This window comes from Mobula birostris, chromosome 6, assembly GCF_030028105.1.
Source record: "Mobula birostris isolate sMobBir1 chromosome 6, sMobBir1.hap1, whole genome shotgun sequence".
Classification (NCBI taxonomy): Eukaryota; Metazoa; Chordata; class Chondrichthyes; order Myliobatiformes; family Myliobatidae; genus Mobula; species Mobula birostris.
In genome coordinates, this window is record NC_092375.1 from 23,958,611 (window position 1) to 23,978,157 (window position 19,547).

The 19,547-nt window shown below is 44.1% G+C and overlaps 1 protein-coding gene across 1 annotated transcript in view; it reads left to right on the forward strand.

Moving 5' to 3' along the window:
- LOC140198859 (interferon-induced GTP-binding protein Mx-like) overlaps nt 1-19,547 on the forward strand; it is a 32,038-nt gene that overhangs the window by 9,534 nt on the left and 2,957 nt on the right. The window contains 7 exon segments of the mRNA XM_072260015.1: nt 3,310-3,508; nt 3,856-3,902; nt 3,905-3,927; nt 8,925-9,047; nt 13,468-13,612; nt 14,006-14,164; nt 18,995-19,071. Coding sequence (XP_072116116.1) covers nt 3,310-3,508; nt 3,856-3,902; nt 3,905-3,927; nt 8,925-9,047; nt 13,468-13,612; nt 14,006-14,164; nt 18,995-19,071 — 773 coding nt within the window.

The following is a 19,547-nucleotide window of genomic DNA, read 5'->3' on the forward strand; positions in this document are numbered from 1 at the left end:
ATGATTAATGTACTCAGCAGGTCAGGTCAGCAAATGTTGCATGTCAATCTTCTTTCTTCAGAATGGAGAAAAAGTGAGAGAACAAGCATGTTTTAAGGCACAGAAAGGAGGAAAGGATGGGAAAAAAAGGAATCTCTTATGATGACTCAATTCCATTTGACCTATCTGGCCTAGGCCGGCTTCAAACTGATAATTCCGCGGTGGCAGAGTAGTTGGTGCTGCTGTCTCACAGCTCCAGGGTCCAAGCATCAGTTCTGTTTGCATGGAATTTGCAGTGGGAAATCTCCCTGTCACATGAAAAACAAGCAGACTCCACACAGACAGCATGCAAGGTTAAGATCTCATGTTCCTCGTACTGTGAGACACAATTGCTTGGGGTACTTACTACCCATTATGCACTGGTATTTAAGGCAGCAGTGAAGGTCCTTCATCTCTGTCAGTCCATATTGCCACAGACAGATGTAGAAGGATTCCTCATTGCTATTTCCATAACAATTTTGTTTTACCAGTCAGGGTTGTTAGCCCCGAGGCTAGTCTGGTTTCTATCCTTTGACCTGTTTAGCATGGGTGACCCTGTCAAGAGCCAAAGCATAAAGGCCTGACTCCAGCCATCACTGCTCTCGGGGTTGTTGAGGCATACAAACCTCCAAACCCAATGACAAGTTTGTGGTCCTCTTGAGGGAAATTGCTTTGAGTGCTGTTTAGTTAATAGATCATTGTTGATCTTTCCGGAGGGAGATGAATGAGAAACAGAAAGCAACAATATGCTGGTAATCTGAACTTTGCAAGTACCCAGCAGATCAGGTAACATCTGTAGGGAGGGAAACACTGAGTTCATATTATCACAAGGATTTTGCTGGGGCCATCAGCATCCATGGAAATGAACAAACAGTTGACGTTTCAGGCCAAGACCCTTCAGGTCTGGAAAGGAAGTGGAGAGAAGGTCTCGACCTGAAACATCGACTGTTCATGAATGCTGCCTGACCTGCATTTTGAGTGTGTGCTTTGGATTTCCAGCCTCTGCTGATACTTTGAGCTTTTGTTTTGCTGGTGCTGCTTGTCTTTGGTTATAATGAGAGTGGATAGGTCTGGAATGTAGGAAGCTGAGGGGTAATCTGATGCAGGTATACAAACTCACGAGAGGCATGTGATCGATAAGGTGAGGGACCAGAGTCATTTTCCCCAGGGCAGGGGAGTCTCAAACTAGAGGGCCAAGGATTGAGGAAAAGGAAAAAGATTTTAACGGGGACCTGACAAGCAAGCTTTTCACACAGACGGTGCTGTGAGTATGGATCAAGCTGCCAGAGGAGATTACAATTGCAGTGTTTTAAAGACATTTGGGCAGTGCATAGATTGGAAAAGTTTAAATGGATATGGGTTGTTTGTAAGCAAATGGGACCAGCTCAGAAAGGCTTCATAGTTGGAAGGAGGAGTTGGGCTGCAGGGCCTGTTTCCATGCTGTGACTGATAGATGGATGACTTTGTATCTTGGAAGACTACTTACATGGAATTCAATATGGAGGCCTGAGGGCTGAGTTTCCAGTTTGTATTGGGCTTCATTGGAAGTATTTAGGAGGTCAAAGACAGTGTTTTCCCCTTTTTCCTCAAGTTTTGATGTAACCTTGTGAACCTGTAACATTCAACTCAACATTTCTCTTTCTGCTTGATAGGCTGTGTTATTGTCATCTTTCCCCTTCACTTCAGATGATGTTAGAGGTGTATAGATTGGGTGAACACACACAATCCATGGAAAGGGCATCAAAAATTAGAAGGCGTAGGTTTAAGGTAAAAGGGGAAAGGTTCATAGGACACAATGCGGGCAACTTCTTTACACAGAGGGTAGTGTGTATCATTGAATGAACTGCCAGCGAAAGTAGTCAAGGCGGTACAGTCACAAGCAAGAGAGAATCTGCAGATGCTGGAAATCCAAAGCAGCACACAAAAAGTGCTGAAGGAACTCAGCAGGTCAGGCAGCATCTATGGAAAAGAGTAAACAGTTGACGTTTCAGGCTGAGATGCTTTGGCAGGACTGGAGATAAAAAGATAAGGAGTATATTTAAAAGGTGGGAAAGGGGAGAGAGAACTACAAGGTGATAGGTGAAACCTGGAGTGGGAGGGATGAAGTAAGTAGCTGGAAAGTTGATCAGTGAAAGAGATACAGGACTAGAGAAGGGGGAATCTAACAGGAGAGGACAGAAGGCCATGGAAGAAAGAAAAGGGGGAGGAGCACCAGAGGGAGGCGATGGGCAGGCAAGGAGATAAGGTGAGAGAGGGAAAAGGAGATGAGGAATGGTGAAGGATAGGGCGGGGGAGCATTACCGGAAGTTCAAAAAATCATGCCATCAGGTTGGAGGCTACCCACACAGAATATATGGTGTTGTTCTTCCAATCTGAGTATGGCTTCATTGCGACAGTAGAGGAGGCCATGGATTGACGTATCATAATGGGAGTGGGAAGTGGAATTAAAATGGATGGCCATTGGGAAATCCCGCTTGTTTGGAGAACAGAGTGTAGGTGCTCAGCAAAGCGGTCTTCCAATCTACATCGGGTCTCCCCGATATACAGGAGGTCGCACTGGGAACACCAGACACGGTATATAACCCCAACAGACTCACAGGTGAAGTGTTGCCCCACCTGGAAGGACTGTTTGGGACCTTGAATGGTAGTGAGGGAGGAGGAGTAGGGGCAGGTGTAGCACCTGTTCTGCTTGCAAGGATAAGTGCCAGGAGGAAGATCAGTGGCGAGGGATGAATGAACAAGGAAGTCACGGAGTATATATAAGTTAGAGATACATCACTGAACAGGCCTTTCTGGCCCAACGAGTCACATCACTTGGCATCCCACCTATTAACCCTAGCCTAATCACAGAACAATTTACAATGACCAATTACCCTACTAACTGGTCTGTCTTTGGGATGTGAGAGGAAATCCATGCATTCACGGGGAGGATGTACAAAATCCATACAGTTGACATCAGCATTGAACTCCAAACTCCAATGCCCTGAGTTGTAAGAGCATTTGCTAGCCACTACGCTACTGTGAGTCTAGCTGATGTGCTGCTTGTTGAACTAACATCCAATCAGAATCCTGAAAAGAATTTGAAGTTGGTCAGAAGTACGTTAAAATCCACATGAAGGTATTCACCCAGAATCAACTCTAAACTAGGATCCACTCAGTGGTGATGGAAGATCCAAGGGTGTGGGATTTGATGTGTAGAAATATAGACATCATTCAGGAGTTGGCCTTTCTCTGCCATTCCATGACTCTGCTGCTTGTAACAGAAGTCTTGCTGTTTTTTTATATATGCAGGTATATTGACTAAACCTGACCTGATTGACAAGGGAACAGAAATAAACATCCTTAAACTGGTGAATAACGAGGTTGTTACCTTGAAGAAAGGTTATATGGTTGTCAAATGCCGTGGACAACAGGATATTAATGACAATTTGACACTGGCTGAGGCTTTAGAGAGCGAGAAAGCTTTTTTCAAGCAAAATAAGTTTTTCAGGTAAGACAAAATGGTTGTTATTGTTCCTTTGTCATATTTTCATTGTTATTGTTTCAATAGGGAAGATTACAAATAACATCGAATATTGACTATTAAAGCACATCATGTCTTTGTAGTAGGCAACTGTATGGGTTAAAGAATGACTAACAAATTAATAAGGAAGGATCTCAGCCCAAAACTTGAACTGTTTATTAATTTCCACAGATGCTGCCTGACCTGCTGAGTTCCTTCAGCATTTTCTGTGGGTTGCTTTGGATTTGCAGGATCTGCAGACTTTATGATCTCACCTAAGTGGTCACAGGAATCCAGTTGTGATGTTTTTCTCTTACCTTCTTGTTTTTTCTTAGAACACTCTTGGACGACAAAGCGGCGACAATACAGTGCATGGCTGCTAGACAGAACTGGTAATGCACATTCAGGTCAGTGACTCTTTATTTCATTCAGTATACTGAACTTACTGCCTGTTACACTGCTGGCATTTAGGTCTTCCATCTCTGGTGGTGTCCAGGGCTTCCTTCATCATGTCAGTAGCTTCCTCTCAGTGTTCTCTACTGTCAGTCATGCAAGACTCAGGAATTTCATCGCACTCAGATGTAGAAGGGATCTTCATTGCTGTTTCCGTAACAATTTTGTTTTACCAGTCAGAACTGAAACCCCAAACCTGGAGCACTGGTGGACCACTCTTAGTCTGTCCTCTACCCTTTGACCTGTTTGGCATTGGTGACCCTACCTAGAGCCAAAGCATAAAGGCCTGACTCCAGCCAAAATAGCTCTCCGGGTCATTGAGGCATGCAAGCCTCCAAACCAGGATAAGGTTGTGGTCCTCTTGAAGGTTATGCAGTATAAATTTCTGTATTGTACTCACAGTAGCTGTAAAACCCTGAAAAACAGCGCAGCAAGCAGCTCGTTCAGCAAACAGCACAATGTCCTCTAATCTTCTTCTGGTAAGATGGTGGTGTGCTTGGGTGGCCAAACAAAGGTATTCTTTTTTCTTTTTAAAATGTCTTTCTTACGATTGCAAGACAAGGCTGGACTCCAAGAATTTCGGATACCATAGGGCTACCCTATCAGTGAGCTGCTTGTTGGTGGTGGAGCTGGACTTGGTGAAGACTCTGTTGCTGACAGGAAGGATTTGGTGTACGAAAACAGCGTGCAGAGTAACCATGGGTGATCGTCTTGGACATTTCTCTTGCAATCACAAAACCCTGTTGGACATTGATAATGTAAGATGCGACAGCCAGCCTGTAAATTGTGTGGATTGTTTGTAGCGATAACTAGGCCACAATCCATGGGCTTGCCTGCAGGGCATTCAGGAGAGGAGATGCCAGAGGCATAGCATCCATGCTGGGTTGGAGGTTGGTCTCTCCTGTCAGTGCTGGCCTCCAGTGTTAGGGCCCTCCAGTGTTAGATCAGTGGAATGACAAGTTGGAATGCATGCATGTTTGCCTGCAGACTGCTGGGAACTGCACCATCAATATGTTGGCTATAAATATATATATATATATATACACACACACATACATATTTTTATTGTGTGACTGTATGTGTGCTTGCTATCTTGAATGTGCTGTGTACCTTGTGCAGTGTATTTTTCCACCTTAGCCCCAGAGGAATGCTGTTTTGTTTGGCTGTATTAATGTACCAGTTTGATGTGATTTTAATTGATTTGGGTACATGCAATGTTAGTGTTCCCTTTTACAGGACAGGAATATAAAAACAAGGATGTAATGCTGTGTTCTTATAAGGCAATGGTCAGACTATATTTGGAGTGTTGTGAGCAGTTTTGGGCCCCTTATCTAAGAAAAGATGTACTGGAATTGGAGAGGGTCCAGAGGAGGTTCATGAGGATGATCCAGGAATGAAAGGATTAACATATGAGGAATGTGTGATGGCTCTGGGCCTATCCTCCTGGAGTTCAGAAGAGTAAGGGGGATCTCAGTGAAATCTATTGAATATTAAAAGGCCTGGACGAAGTAAACGTGGACAAGATGTTTCCAATAGTGGGGGAGCTTACAACCGGAGGGGTACAACCTCAGAATAGAAGGACATTCCTTTAGGACAAGAAGAGGATGAATTTCTTTAGCCAGAGGATAGTGAATCTCTGAAATTCATTGCCAGAGACGAATGTGGAGGCCAAGTCTTTGGGTATATTTAAAGCAGGGTTTGATAGGCTCTTGATTTGTAAAGGCATCAAAGGTTATGGGGTGAAGGCAGGAGAATGGGATAATAAATCAGCCACTTGTTGGGCCGAATAGACTAATTCTATGTCTTATGGGTGGCAAAATGACATGGTGATGGAGCTGCTGCCTCACAGCACCAGAGACCTGGTTCAAACCCGACCTCTGGCGCTGTCGGCATGTTCTCCCTGTGATCGTAGGGTTCCCTCCCACATCCCAACACAATGTGGATTAGTAGGTTAACAGGCAGCTGTAAAATATCCCTAGCTTCATGAATTTTGCCCTGCTGTGTGAGGAACTGAGGCTGAGGCTACTGGCCTGCTCTGGCTGCTCCATGCTTTGGGTCTATGGACTCACTCTCGTTCTGAATGCTGTTGCTTGCCTTGATGATATGTTTTTCCCTCTCCCCCCTCTCTCTCCCCCCTCTCTCTCTCCCCACCCTCTCTCTTCCCACCCACCCTCTCTCTGTCCCACCTCTCTCCCTCCCCCCTCACACTCCTCCCCCCTCCTCCTATGTTTTATGGTCTTTCTCATAATCTGCCAAAGTATCTTTCCCTTCTTTCCTACTTCCTACACTGAGTAGCCATCCTATCAGTATATCCATTGTAAGCAGGGGTACAATGGGCAGTACAGACTTGATGGATCAAAGGACCTGGTTTGTGCAGTATGACTTCATGGCTGAACGACTTTGGGTGGCGCGGCATCGTACCTATTAGAGCTGCTGGCCTGCAGCTTCTCAAGCTCAGATTTGATCACAACCTTAGACGTGGTCTGTGTGGAGTTTGCAAGTTCTCCCCTTGATTGTATGGTTTCCACTGGGTTCCCTGGCTTTCATCCACATCCTAATGATGTGTGCGTTGGGATATTAATTGGCCAGGTAATATTGATCAATGGTAGAATATTCAAGAGTTGATGGGAGCATAATGGGTTTAGTGCAGGGTGGTGAAAATGGGTGCTGGTAGATAGCCCGAAATTGATGGACAGAAGGGTCTGTTTCTGTATTGTATGACCTTATGATTATATTGTTTTTGTCTAATTCTTTCAAAGCAGTAGAATATCCTATTTTCTGCCTCTTCTCGAATGGAGATATTTCCATCTTCCTTACTGGATTTATGGTGAAGATCCTAACTGATGTCCTCTAGTGCAAGTCTCCATCAGCCAACCATGGGAGTCTGCTCTTTCATTCAGTGTGGCCTATTGAGTCTCCATTATTATAACGACTTTAATTAGATGTTTTCTCTTTACTGTTTGGAGAAAATTGCTCCAGTGTGATCAAATTATCCTCTTACTCAATGTCTTCAAGACCATGGAGCTGATTATTGATTGCAGGAGGAGGGAACCAGAGACCAGTCCTCATCAGAGGATCAGAGGTGGAGAGAGTCAGCAACTTTAAATTCCTTAGTGTTTTAATTTTGGGGGAACTGTCCTGGGCCCAGCATGTAAGTGTAATTACGAAGAAAGTATGGCATTGCCTCTACTTCCTGAGGAGTTTGCGAACATTCAGCATGACATTGAAAACTTTGATAAATTTCTATAGATGTGTAGTTGAGAATATATTCACTGGCAGCATCACAGCCTGATATAGAAAAACCAACTCCCCTGAACAGGAAATCTTACAAAAAAGTAGTGGACCAGTCCATCATGGGTAAAGCCCTCCCCAACACTGAGCACATCTATATGAAGTGCTGTCAGACAAAGCCATTCTCACGGACCCTGCCCACCCAGGATAAGGACTCTTCTCACTGTTGCCATCAGGAAAAAGGTACAGGAGCCTCGGGAACAGTTATTGACCCTCAACTATCAGGATAACTTCACTCACTCCATCACTGAACTGTTCCCACAACGTATGGGCTCACTTTCAAGGACTCTTCATCTCGTGTTCTCGACATTTATTGTTGTTTTATTTATTATCATTATTTCCTTCCTTTTGGATTTGCTGTTTGTTGTCTTTCGAACGCTGAAGTTGGTGTGGTCTTACATTTATTCTATTGTGGTTATTATTCCATCATGGATCCAATGAGTATGTTTGCAAGAAAGCAAATCTCAGGGTTGTATAGGTGACATATATAGACTTTGATTATAAATTTACTTTGAACTTTGATAGCTGTATCCTGTCATTGCACATGAGGAGGTTCCTTACAACCATGCAGTCTCTGATATAAATCTTCTGTTGATTGTTCTCTCAGCTTTGGATGAAATATTATTTAGAGTTGGTAGTGATGGAGTGCCTGAGGTGAGGGAGTGCTTAGGGTGAAAGGCATCCCAGGGTAAGAGAGGATCCCACCAAAGGTCGGAGAAGGAACAGGCCTGAGGTGGCAATAACTCAGGATGGGAAAAAGGAACTTCTCAGGGTAAGGACGTGCCCAGGGTGAAGTAAGGCCCAGCATCAAAAGTTTCTCCAATTGTCACCAGGTGCCAAAGTTCAAAGTACATTTATTATCAAAGTATGTATGCGTTAGACAGACTTGAGAGTCATTTCCTTACAGGCAGCCACAAAACAAAGAAACCCAAAAAAAAACATTTAAAAAAGACCGTTAAACACCCAAATTAGAGAGAGAGAAAATAATAAATCGTTAAAAAAAGCTAGCAAATAGCATTCAGAACAGAAGTGAGTCCATAGACATGGTACCTGGAGCAGATATGAAAGGACTGCACTTTACATTGAATTGTATAATTTATCATGGGTGCCATGGTAGCATAGTGGTTAGTGTGACATTATTACAGCTCAGGGCATCGGAATTCAGAGTTCAATCCCAGCATCCTCTGTAAGGAATCTCCGTATGTCTTCCCCGTGGAATGCATGTGTTTCCCCCGGGTGCTCCAGTTTCTTCCCACAGACCAAAGACGTACCGGGTAGGTTAACTGGTCATTGTAAATTGTCTTGTGATTAGGTTAGGGTTAAATCGGGGTTGTTGGAGGTTGCTAAGCAGTGAGGCTTGATGGGTTGGAAGGATCTATTCTGCTCTGTATTTCCAAACCAGGGGATCCCAACTTTATTTTACACCACAGACCAATATCATTAAGCAAGAGGTCTGTGGATCCAAGGTTCGGAAACCCTGCGCTAAATAAATAAAAATTTATCTCCGAAAAAAGGTGAAATCAATGCTACCCAGGAGACGAAAATAGGTTTTAGGAGCAATTTTTCAGTTAAAGGGGTGACAGTGGGGGGTAAACTCTGCCTGCTCAGGACAGTTTTGTAGCGTATAATAACATGTTCTCAACTTCTCTCCACAATGAAGAAAACGTTACCAAATATTCAGAATGAAATTCAGCGCAAAATTGCCGATACCAATAAGGAATTGGAGAGGCTTGGACAGAGAGTGCCTGTGGATGATGAGGAAAAGACGGACTTTCTCCTTGATGTAAGTACAATTGTAATGGCCTGGTTCATATTTTTTCCTGTTATGCTGTATGTATTTCGTTTTGTGCTGTTCTGTGCGAGCTGCTTGTTTTCAGCGACTGTCGAAGGTAAGAGCTCAGGAGAAATGTGTGCCATCCAATTAGGATGGTCAGATTATGGGGAGGTTTCTCTGGTGAGGGACACTAAGGATGGGCTTGATGCTTTTGTTGGAGAGGAGATGAAGAGAGAAGACGCTGGGGAGAACCGGTCGTAGCACACAGTCGGTGGGAGACCCGTACATTCGAGATGGATTGCGAGTGACATTCGGAAGGTGGTGTGTGCTTTCACATGGACCGAGGGCCCAGCGTGTGAGTAACAGAGAAGTTCAAGATGAGCTCCAACTTGTGTACATTTCACTGTTTAATTAGAACGGGCCCTTTTCTTTTTGTTATTCTTTACTACCCCTTTAGTTACGATTCATAAACATAATTCCTTTAATCGTATGCAGTGCACCGTTTGTTGTTTCATGGCATTAATTTGTAACGGAGTAGCAGATGACACGGCATCCATACAAACCGGGGTTTGGGGTGGGATCAGGTGCACCTCAATCTCACGAGTTGATTGTCTTCCCTTGACTTGCGCAGCCAAGGAAACCGGGGTGTTTCACAATAGACAACTCACTCAGGGATCTTCTCCAAAAAAACGTTTAGCTTTGTGACAAAAATGTTTGAGCCATTTTGATTTGATAGGAGTCAGGCTGACAGGAGAGCTAGGGAACAGAAGGCAATCGTTCAGAACTTCTCTCAAGACTCAGCCTGTAGGCTCACAGTGAGCTCATTTATAATTTAATTTGTGATAAATTATTTTTGTCCCAGTGGACTAAGAGGCACTATACCAACAATATAATCTACACTGCATGTTTTCCTTTTAGCATTGGGAAGAAGATGGTGGTGATGTCAGATATTGTTCAGTAATGAAATGAAGCAGAAGGTGCTGGAAATTTTCAGCTGGTCAGGTAGCATAAGATACTTTTAATATATTTGGCCAAAGAGCCTTTTTCAGAGAACAAATATAGCTCTTTGTCTGCTTCCATAGATGCTGCCTGATCTGCTGAGTGTTATCAGTGTTTTCTGTTATAATTTCAGATTTTCACCATCCGTAGTGCTTTGATTTTCAGTTGTGCCCACTTCCAAGCATCACACTCCATAACCTCCTGAGAGAGGTTGCTGAAGAGATAATGGATGCATTGGTCATGATCTTTCAAGAATCACTTGATTCTGGCATGGTCCCAGAGGACTGGAAGATTACAAATGTCACTCCACTTTTTAAGAAGGGAGGAAGGCAAAGGAAAGGAAATTATAGGCCAGTTAGCCTAACCTCAGTGATTGGGGAAGTGTTGGAGTCTCTTACTAAGGATGAGGTTTCGGGGTATTTCAAGACTAATGAAAAAATAAGTCAAAGTCAGGATGGCTTATGTAAAGGGAAATATTGCATGACAAATCTGTTAGAGTCCATTGAGGAGGTAACAAGCAGGGTGGACAAATGAGAGGCAATGGATGTCATTTACTTTGATTTTCAGAAGGTATTTGATAAGGTGCCACACATGAGGCTGCTGAACAAGATAAAATCCTATGGCATTACAGGAAAGATACTGGCATGGATAGCAGAATGGCTGACAGCCATAAGGCAGTGAGTGGGAATAAAGGGAGCCTTTTCTGGTTGGCTGCCGGTGACTAGTGGTGTTCCTCAGGGGTCAGTGTTGGGACCGCTACTTTTCACTTTGTTTGAAAATGATTTGGATAATGGGATTGATGGCTTTGTGGCAAAATTTGCGGATGATACGAAAATAGGTGGAGGGGTAGGTATTGGTGAGGAAGCAATGCGATTGCAGAAGGACTTAGACAAATGGGAAGAATGGGCAAAAAAGTGGCAGTTGGAATAGAGTGTTGGGAAATGTATGACAATGCATTCTGGTAAAAGGAACAATACTGCAGACTATTTCTAAATTGGGAAAAGGTTCAAAGATCAGAGGTGCAGAGGGACTTAGGACTCCTTGTGCAAGACTCCCAGAAGGTTAATTTACAGGTTGAGTCTGTGGTAAAGAAGGCAAATGCAGTGTTGGCATTTATTTCAAGGGGAATAGAATATAAAAGCAAGGAGATAATGCTGAGGTTTTACAAGAAACTAGTCAGGCCGCACTTAGAGTATTGTCAACGGTTTTGGGCACCATACCTCAGAAAGGATGTGTTGTCATTGGAGAGAGTGCAGAGGAGGTTCACAAGGATGATTCCAGGAATGAAGGTGTTAACATATGAGGAGTGTTTGGCAGTTTTGGGCCTGTACTCACTGGAATTTAGAAGAATGTAGGGGAATCTCATTGAAACCTACCAAATGTTGAAAAGACTCGATAACGTGGACGAGGAGAGGATATTTCCTGTGGTGGGAGTATCCAGACTAGAGGGCACAGCCTCAAAATTGAGGAGCGACCCTTTGGAACAGAGGTAAGGAGGAATTTTTTTAGCCAGAGAGTAGAAACAGGAGATGGTCTTTTTCCTCAAGGTGGAAATATCAGCTACTAAAGGGCATAACTTTAACGTGAGAGTGGCAATGTTTAAAGATTTATGAGGGCAAGTTGTTTTTTCACACAGAGAGGGGTAGGTGCCCAGAGAAGGCTGCCAGTGTCAATGTTCAAGAGGGACTTAGACAGGCACATGAACAGACAGGGGATGAGTGGATATAGGCTGTGTGCAGGCTGATGATAGTTGTCTGTCGCATTCACAGGCGACGAGAAACCTGTGTGGGAGAGTTCTCAAGTGGAAAAGCCATGGCACTGGGGTGATTCCACTCTCTTAATCTCGGACATCCGGATCCAGTGGTACGAATAGCTGTCACACTGGAATCTTCCTTTGCCCTTGCTCTCCACAGAGCGCTATAAATCCTGGCCTTTGGGTCTCAGTGTAGATCTCATCCACTCAGTCTGCCATGCTGGAGCTGACTTTGAATGTTAGGGCAGTTATGTCCATATCTCACTGGGGTATAAGACACCCCCCACCCCTGACTTACCCTCACCTGGCTGTCGAAACGCTGTACCAGGGTGTGACCACTCTCACATGTCAATAACTACTAGGAGCCAAAGGTGAGAGCTGGGTGTCCAGTGGGGAATGAGCAGCCCCAGAATGGACACATCAAGCCCCTTCACCAGAGGTGCTACCCCTCCCTGGAGGCCCCATACAGCTCATGCAGGCTGATAGACAGTATCTATGGAGAGGAATAAACAGTCTACATTTCAGGCTGCGACCCTTTGTCGGGACTTGGCCCGAAACGTGGACTATCCATTCCTTGCGTAGAAGCTGCCTGACCTGCTGATTTCCTTCAGCATTTTGTGTGTGTTGCTCTGGATTTCCAGCATCCACAGAATCTCCTGTGTTTATGTGCGTACTGTTTATATGGATTAAATTATTATACAGTGCACTGAGCTAAAATAGGGTAAAACAGTAACAATGCAGAAGAAAATATGAAAGCTACTGAAAAAGTGCAGCGCAGGTAAACAATAAAGTACAAGGCTTTATCTGTTCTGAGTAGGCTTGTCAGGGTAGCTGCAGTGAAGATGTTGCCCCCAAGGTGGAAATTTAGAAAATGGGAATAAGTGGTTTCCTTTTAAGACTGGGATTAAGAGGAATTTCTTCAGAAAGAGGATTATGAATCTTTGGAATTACCTACTCTATAAAGTGCTGAAAGTGTTACCTTCCACTGTGACGACATATTTTTCTCAAGCAATTGCTCAGGGTAATGTAAGGGAGGCAGGGGTATGGTTATGCTGGCTGATAGTGTAGTGGCTTCGGCACTGGACTTTGAGGACCGGGTTCGGATCTGCCTGGCTCCTTGCACACCTCTCATCTGGGTTGAGTGTTGAGTGTTGAGCTTGCAACTCAGCTCGTTAAAAAAACAGACAAATGCTAAGGAAACAGCAAAAAAAAATGCTGCCCAATGCATGAAAAGGAACATAAGCAAAGTAAGGGCTAGAAACCGACACATAATTCATAGGCACCGACATTGAATTGGGGTTCATTTTAAAAGGCTGGTCTGATGTAACGACCTGAAACGTCGACTGCACCTCTTCCTAGAGATGCTGCCTGGCCTGCTGCGTTCACCAGCAACTTTGATGTGTGTTGCTTGAATTTCCAGCATCTGCAGAATTCCTGTTGTTTGGCGTTTTATTTACTGCACTTTATGTTCTGTGTTTGGTTGACAATATAGTCAGTTGTTACAGTTTGCATTAAACTTAAAATGTCTCTGTCATTTTATATACGAAAACCTACAACAGAAATCACAAAATGCATGTAATGGGGACGATTGTTAAAAGCTGTCAAGGGAATGGAAAGTGCTGGTACAAGTGTGGTGCCCAAATGCATCTCAGAAATTACTTTTTGCATTATTTGCAGAAAATTAGAGGCTATATTGAGGACGTTGTTAACGTAACAAGCGGCGAGTACACAAAGGACTACAGTGATAATGATAGACTGTACAGCATGGCACGTAGGACTTTTGACGAATGGAATGAGTGGCTTAATTCAGACCAGGCTGAGTGTAAGTATTAAAACTGACATCCATCCATAATGTCATGGGGTATGCACTTGAAAGTGCACACAGATAGTTTACCAAGCTTTCTGTGAGCCCAAAGGCCAATGAGTTACTGTTATGGGTGTCATGGTAGTTAGAAGCTAGTGTAATATTTTACAACACTGGTGATGGGTTTCATTTCCTGCTGCTGCCTGTAAGAACTTTGTACCATCTCCCCGTGACCGCATGGGTTTCCGCAGGGTGCTCTAGTTTCCTCTTACGTTCCAAAGACATATGGGAAGGGACAAGAACAGAGGCCAGGTTCACCAAAGATTTTAAATTTTAAAAAAAACAATAGTCAAGGTATAAAAGTAAGCCATAAAAAGGCTTTATTCTTCAACCTTCTGTCTTTCTGTCCAGCCAAAAAGCTAATGAAAGCTACAGTAACAGAACACTTTGCAATGTCCCGTGGGAGAGAATTACCTGGATTTACCAATTACAAGATCTTTGAGTCACTCGCCAAGAGTCTGATCCTGAAGAAGCAACCTTACTCTCTAACCATGCTAAAAGAAATATCAGGTATGTGTACAACTGACAGCAAGCCATAACCATGAAGCAGAAAAGCTTTGAACACTCATGTAATAATGCCTTGCTTCATCTGTTCACTCAGTGGCCACGTTATTAGGTACAAGAGGTACTAATAAAGTGGCTACTGAGTGAATGGTTCGGGAGGGTTTAAACTAATTTGCAAAGGGGTTGGGACCCAGAGCGACAGAGCAGTGAAAGAAGTGCAGAGTAAAGTCGGATCTAACATATAGAGAGGCTTTGAGGAAAGAGAAGCAGAATAAACAGTGTAAAGGTAGTAAGGTAGAAGGGCTGAAGTGTGTGTACCTCAGTGCAAGAAGCATCAGGAACAAAGGTGATGAACTGAGAGCTTGGATACATACATGGAATTATGATGTAGTGGCCATTACAGAGACTTGGCTGGCACCAGGGCAGGAATGGATTCTCAATATTCCTGGATTTCAGTGCTTTAAAAGGGATAGAGGGGGGGAAAGGGGAGGAGAGGAGGCATCACTGGTCAGGGATACTATTACAGCTACAGAAAGGGTGGGTAATGTAGCAGGATCCTCTTTTGAGTCAGTATGGGTGGAAGTCAGGAACAGGAAGGGAGCAGTTACTCTATAGGCCCCCTGGTAGAAGCACAGATACAGAGGAGCAGATTGGGAGGCAGATTTTGGAAAGGTGCAAAAATAACAGGGTTGTTATCATGGGTGACTTTAACTTCCCTAATATTGATTGGCACTTGATTAGTTCCAAAGGTTTAGATGGGGCAGAGTTTGTTAAGTGTGTCCAGGACGGATTCCTGTCACAGTATGTTGACAGGACGACTAGGGGGAATGCCATACTAGATCTAATACTAGGTAATGAACCGGGTCAGGTCACAGATCTCTCAGTGAGTGAGCATCAGGGGGACAGTGACCACCGCTCCCTGGCCTTTAGCATTATCATGGAAAAGGATAGAATCAGAGAGGGCAGGAAAATTTTTAATTGGGGAAGGGAAAATGAGGCTATAAGGCTAGAACTTGCGGGTGTGAACTGGGATGATGTTTTTGCAGGGAAATGTACTATGGACATGTGGTCGATGTTTAGAGAACTCTTGCAGGATGTTAGGGATAAATTTGTCCCGGTGAGGAAGATAAAGAATGGTAGGATGAAGGAACCATGGGTGACAAGTGAGGTGGAAAATCTAGTCAGGTGGAAGAAGGCAGCATACATGAGGTTTAGGAAGCAAGGATCAGATGGGTCTATTGAGGAATATAGCGAGGCAAGAAAGGAGCTTAAGAAGGGGCTGAGAAGAGCAAGAAGGGGGCATGAGAAGGCCTTGGTGAGTAGGGCAAAGGAAAACCCCAAGGCATTCTTCAATTATGAGAAGAAAAAAAGGATGACAGGAGTGAAGGTAGGACAGATTAGAGATAAAGGTGGGAAGATGCGTCTGGAGGCTGAGGAAGTCAGTGAGGTCCTCAATGAATACTTCTCTTCGGTATTCACCAATGAGAGGGAACTTGATGACGGTGAGGACAATAGGAGTGAGGTTGATGTTCTGGAGCATGTTGATATTAAGGGAGAGGAGGTGTTGGAGTTGTTAAAATACATTAGGATGGATAAGTCCCTGAGGCCTGACGGAATATTCCCCAGGCTGCTCCATGAGGCGAGGGAAGAGATTGCTGAGCCTCTGGCTAGGATCTTTATGTTCTCGTTGTCCACGGGAATGGTACTGGAGGATTGGAGGGAGGCAAATGTTGTCCCCTTGTTCGAAAAAGGTAGTAGGGATAGTCCGGGTAATTATAGACCAGTGAACCTTACGTCTGTGGTGGCAAAGCTGTTGGAAAAGATTCTTAGAGATAGGATCTATGGGTACTTAGAGAATCATGGTCTGATCAGGGACCGTCAGTATAGCTTTGTGAAGGGCAGATCGTGTCTAACAAGCCCGATAGAGTTCTTTGAGGAGCTGACCAGACATATAGATGAGGGTAGTGCAGTGGATGTGATCTATATGGATTTTAGTAAGGCATTTGACAAGGTTCCACACAGTAAGCTTATTCAGAAAGTCAGAAGGCATGGGATCCAGGGAAGTTTGGCCAGGTGGATTCAGAATTGGCTTGGCTGCAGAAGGCAGAGGGTGGTGGTGGAGGGAGTACATTCAGTTTGGAGAATTATGACTAGTGGTGTCCCACAAGGATCTGTTCTGGGACCTCTACTTTTCATGATTTTTATTAACAACCTGGATGTGGGGGTAGAAGGGTGGGTTGGCAAGTTTGCAGACGACACAAAGGTTGGTGGTGTTGTAGATAGTGTAGAGGATTGTCAAAGATTGCAGAGAGACATTGATAGGATGCAGAGGTGGGCTGAGAAGTGGCAGATGGAGTTCAACCCAGAGAAGTGTGAGGTGGTACAACTTGGAAGGACAAACTCCAAGGCAGAGTACAAAGTAAATGGCAGGATACTTGGTAGTGTGGAGGAGCAGAGGGATCTGGGGGTACATGTCCACAGATCCCTGAAAGTTGCCTCACAGGTGGATAGGGTAGTTAAGGAAGCTTATGGGGTGTTAGCTTTCATAAGTCGAGGGATAGAGTTTAAGAGTCACGATGTAATGATGCAGCTCTATAAAACTCTGGTGAGACCACACGTGGAGTACTGTGTCCAGTTCTGGTAACCTCACTATAGAAAGGATGTGGAAGCATTGGAAAGGGTACAGAGAAGATTTACCAGGATGCTGCCTGGTTTAGAAAGTATGCATTATGATCAGAGATCAAGGGAGCTAGGGCTTCACTCTTTGGAGAGGAGGAGGATGAGAGGAGACATGATAGAGGTGTACAAGATAATAAGAGGAATAGATAGAGTGGATACCCAGCGCCTCTGCCTCAGGGCACCACTGCTCAATACAAGAGGACATGGCTTTAAGGTAAGGGGTGGGAAGTTCAAGGGGATATTAGAGGAAGGTTTTTTACTCAGAGAGTGGTTGGTGCGTGGAATGCACTGCCTGAGTCAGTGGTGGAGGCAGATACACTAGTGAAGTTTAAGAGATTACTAGACAGATATATGGAGGAGTTGAAGGTGGGGGGTTATATGGGAGGCAGGGTCTGAGGGTCGGCACAACATTGTGGGCCGAAGGGCCTGTACTGTACTGTACTATTCTATGTTCTATGTTCTATAAGTGAAACCGGGAGTGGGGCTGGGGTGAAGTGAAGAGCTGGGAAGTTGATTGTTGAAAGAGATAAAGTAGTGGAATGCTCTGTCACAGATTGCAGTGGAGGCCGAGTCCGTGGGTATATTTAAGGTGGAAGCTGATCATTTCTTGATCAGTCAGAGCATCAAATGATATGGTCAGAAGGCAGGTCTACAGGGTTGAGTGGGATCTGGGGTCAGCCATGTTAGAATGGTGCAGCAGAGCCAACAGGCTGAATAGCCTAATTCTGCTCCTGTGTCTTATGGTCTTATGGCTGGAGAAGAGGGAACCTGATGAGAGGAATTTCATCACGGAGTGTTAGTCTAGAGATAAATAAAAACAACACAGGATCATTCATTTGAACTGTAGAATTCTAACAGCACAGCCTGAGCATTTGGAAGCGGCTGAAAACCATAAGCACAATAGGTTCTGCAGATGCTCGACATCCAGAGCAACACATGCAAAATACTGGAAGAACACAGGAGCTCAGGCCCTGGAACTTCCCTAACCTCTGGTAATTTCTTCCCTCTCTTCCTTTTCTCTTTTCTCATTCCCCATTCTGGCTCCATTCTTACATCTTCTTTCCTCACTTGCCCATCACCTCCTTCTGATTCCCCTCCTCCTTCCCTTTCTCCCAGAGTCTACTGTCCTCCCCTATCTGATTATTTCTCCTTTAGTCGTTTACTACTCAACCTATCACTCCCTAGCTTCTTACTCCATTCCCTTCCCACACCCACCCACCTTCCTCCTCACCTGGTCTCACCAGACACCTGCCTACCTGTACTCCTTCCCCTCACTCCCCACTTCTTTTATCTGCTTTCTTCCCCTTTCCTTTCCAGACCTGATGAAGGGTCTTGGCCCAAAGTGTCGATGGTTTATCCCAGTACATAGACAGAACAGCCTGAGCTGCTGAGTCCTTCCAGCATTTTGCATGTGTTGCTCTGGATGTCGAGCATCTGCAGAACCTATTGTGTTCATCATTTCCAAATGCTCAGGCTGTGCCATTAGAACTCTAAAGTTCAAATGAATGATCCTATGTTGTTTATATTTATCTCTGGACTAACGCTCAGTGGCTATTTCATTAAGCACCTCCTGTACCTAATAAAGTGTCAGTGAGTGTATTATTGTGGTCTTCTGCTGTTGTAACCCATCCACTTCAGGGTTTGACATGTTGTGCATTCAGAAATGCTCTTCTGCACACCACTGTTGTAATACATCGTTATTTGAGTTACTGTCACCTCCCTGTCAGTTTCAGAGGACATTCTCCTCTGACCTCTGTCATTAAGGTGTTTTTGCACACTGATCTGCTGCCCATTCTCTGTAAACCCTAGAGACTGCTGTGTGTGAAATTCCCAGATCAGTAGTTTCTGAAATACTCAAGGCACCCTGTCTGGCACCAACAAGCATTCCGTGGTCAAAGTGATTTGATTACATTTCTTCCCCATTCTAATGTTTGGTCTGAACAACAACTGAACCTCTTGACCATGTGTGCAAGCTTTATGCATTGAGCTGGCCGATTAGATACTTGCTTTAACGAGTAGGCGTACAGGTGTACCTAACAGAGTGGCCATTGAGTGCGAGTGCTTTTGCCTTTTAAGCAGGATTTACTTGTAAGTCATTTAAAACACAATCAAGACATTATAATTCTCTGACTGACTTCACTCTTATTTTCTTTTTAGATCTGGTCCAGTCAGTGCTTAAAAATCTGACTTTCTGTCACTTTAAATGTCTGCCGAACCTACTGAGATCTGTCCAGGTACGTGGATAGTTGACATCTGTTTTTCCATTGGCGAAGGGCTGGGAACAAGTGATGTGTCTAAAATCCATTAGAGGATGCTGAATCTGGAAAGCAGAATCTCCCAGGGAAAATGACTGGTAATATTTAGAAAGAATTGAGGAGCTCGAGAGGTTGGGATCGGTGATCTAATGGCACGAGTTCAAATCTCACCTCAGCTACTGGAGAATTGAAACTCAGCTAATTTAAACAAAATATGGAGTAATTAAAAAAAACAACTTAAGTAATGGTAACAATGAAACACCTGGAAAATTGTAAAACTCTGCCTAGTGATGTGCCACAAGGATCGATTCCTAGCCCACTGTTGTGGATTTGGATGAGAATGTAGTTGACATGCTTAGTAGCTTTTTAGATGACAAAAAAAACAAATGGTACAAACAAGAGGTGCTGGAAAACTGAGTAAGTAACACACACACACACACACACACACACACACA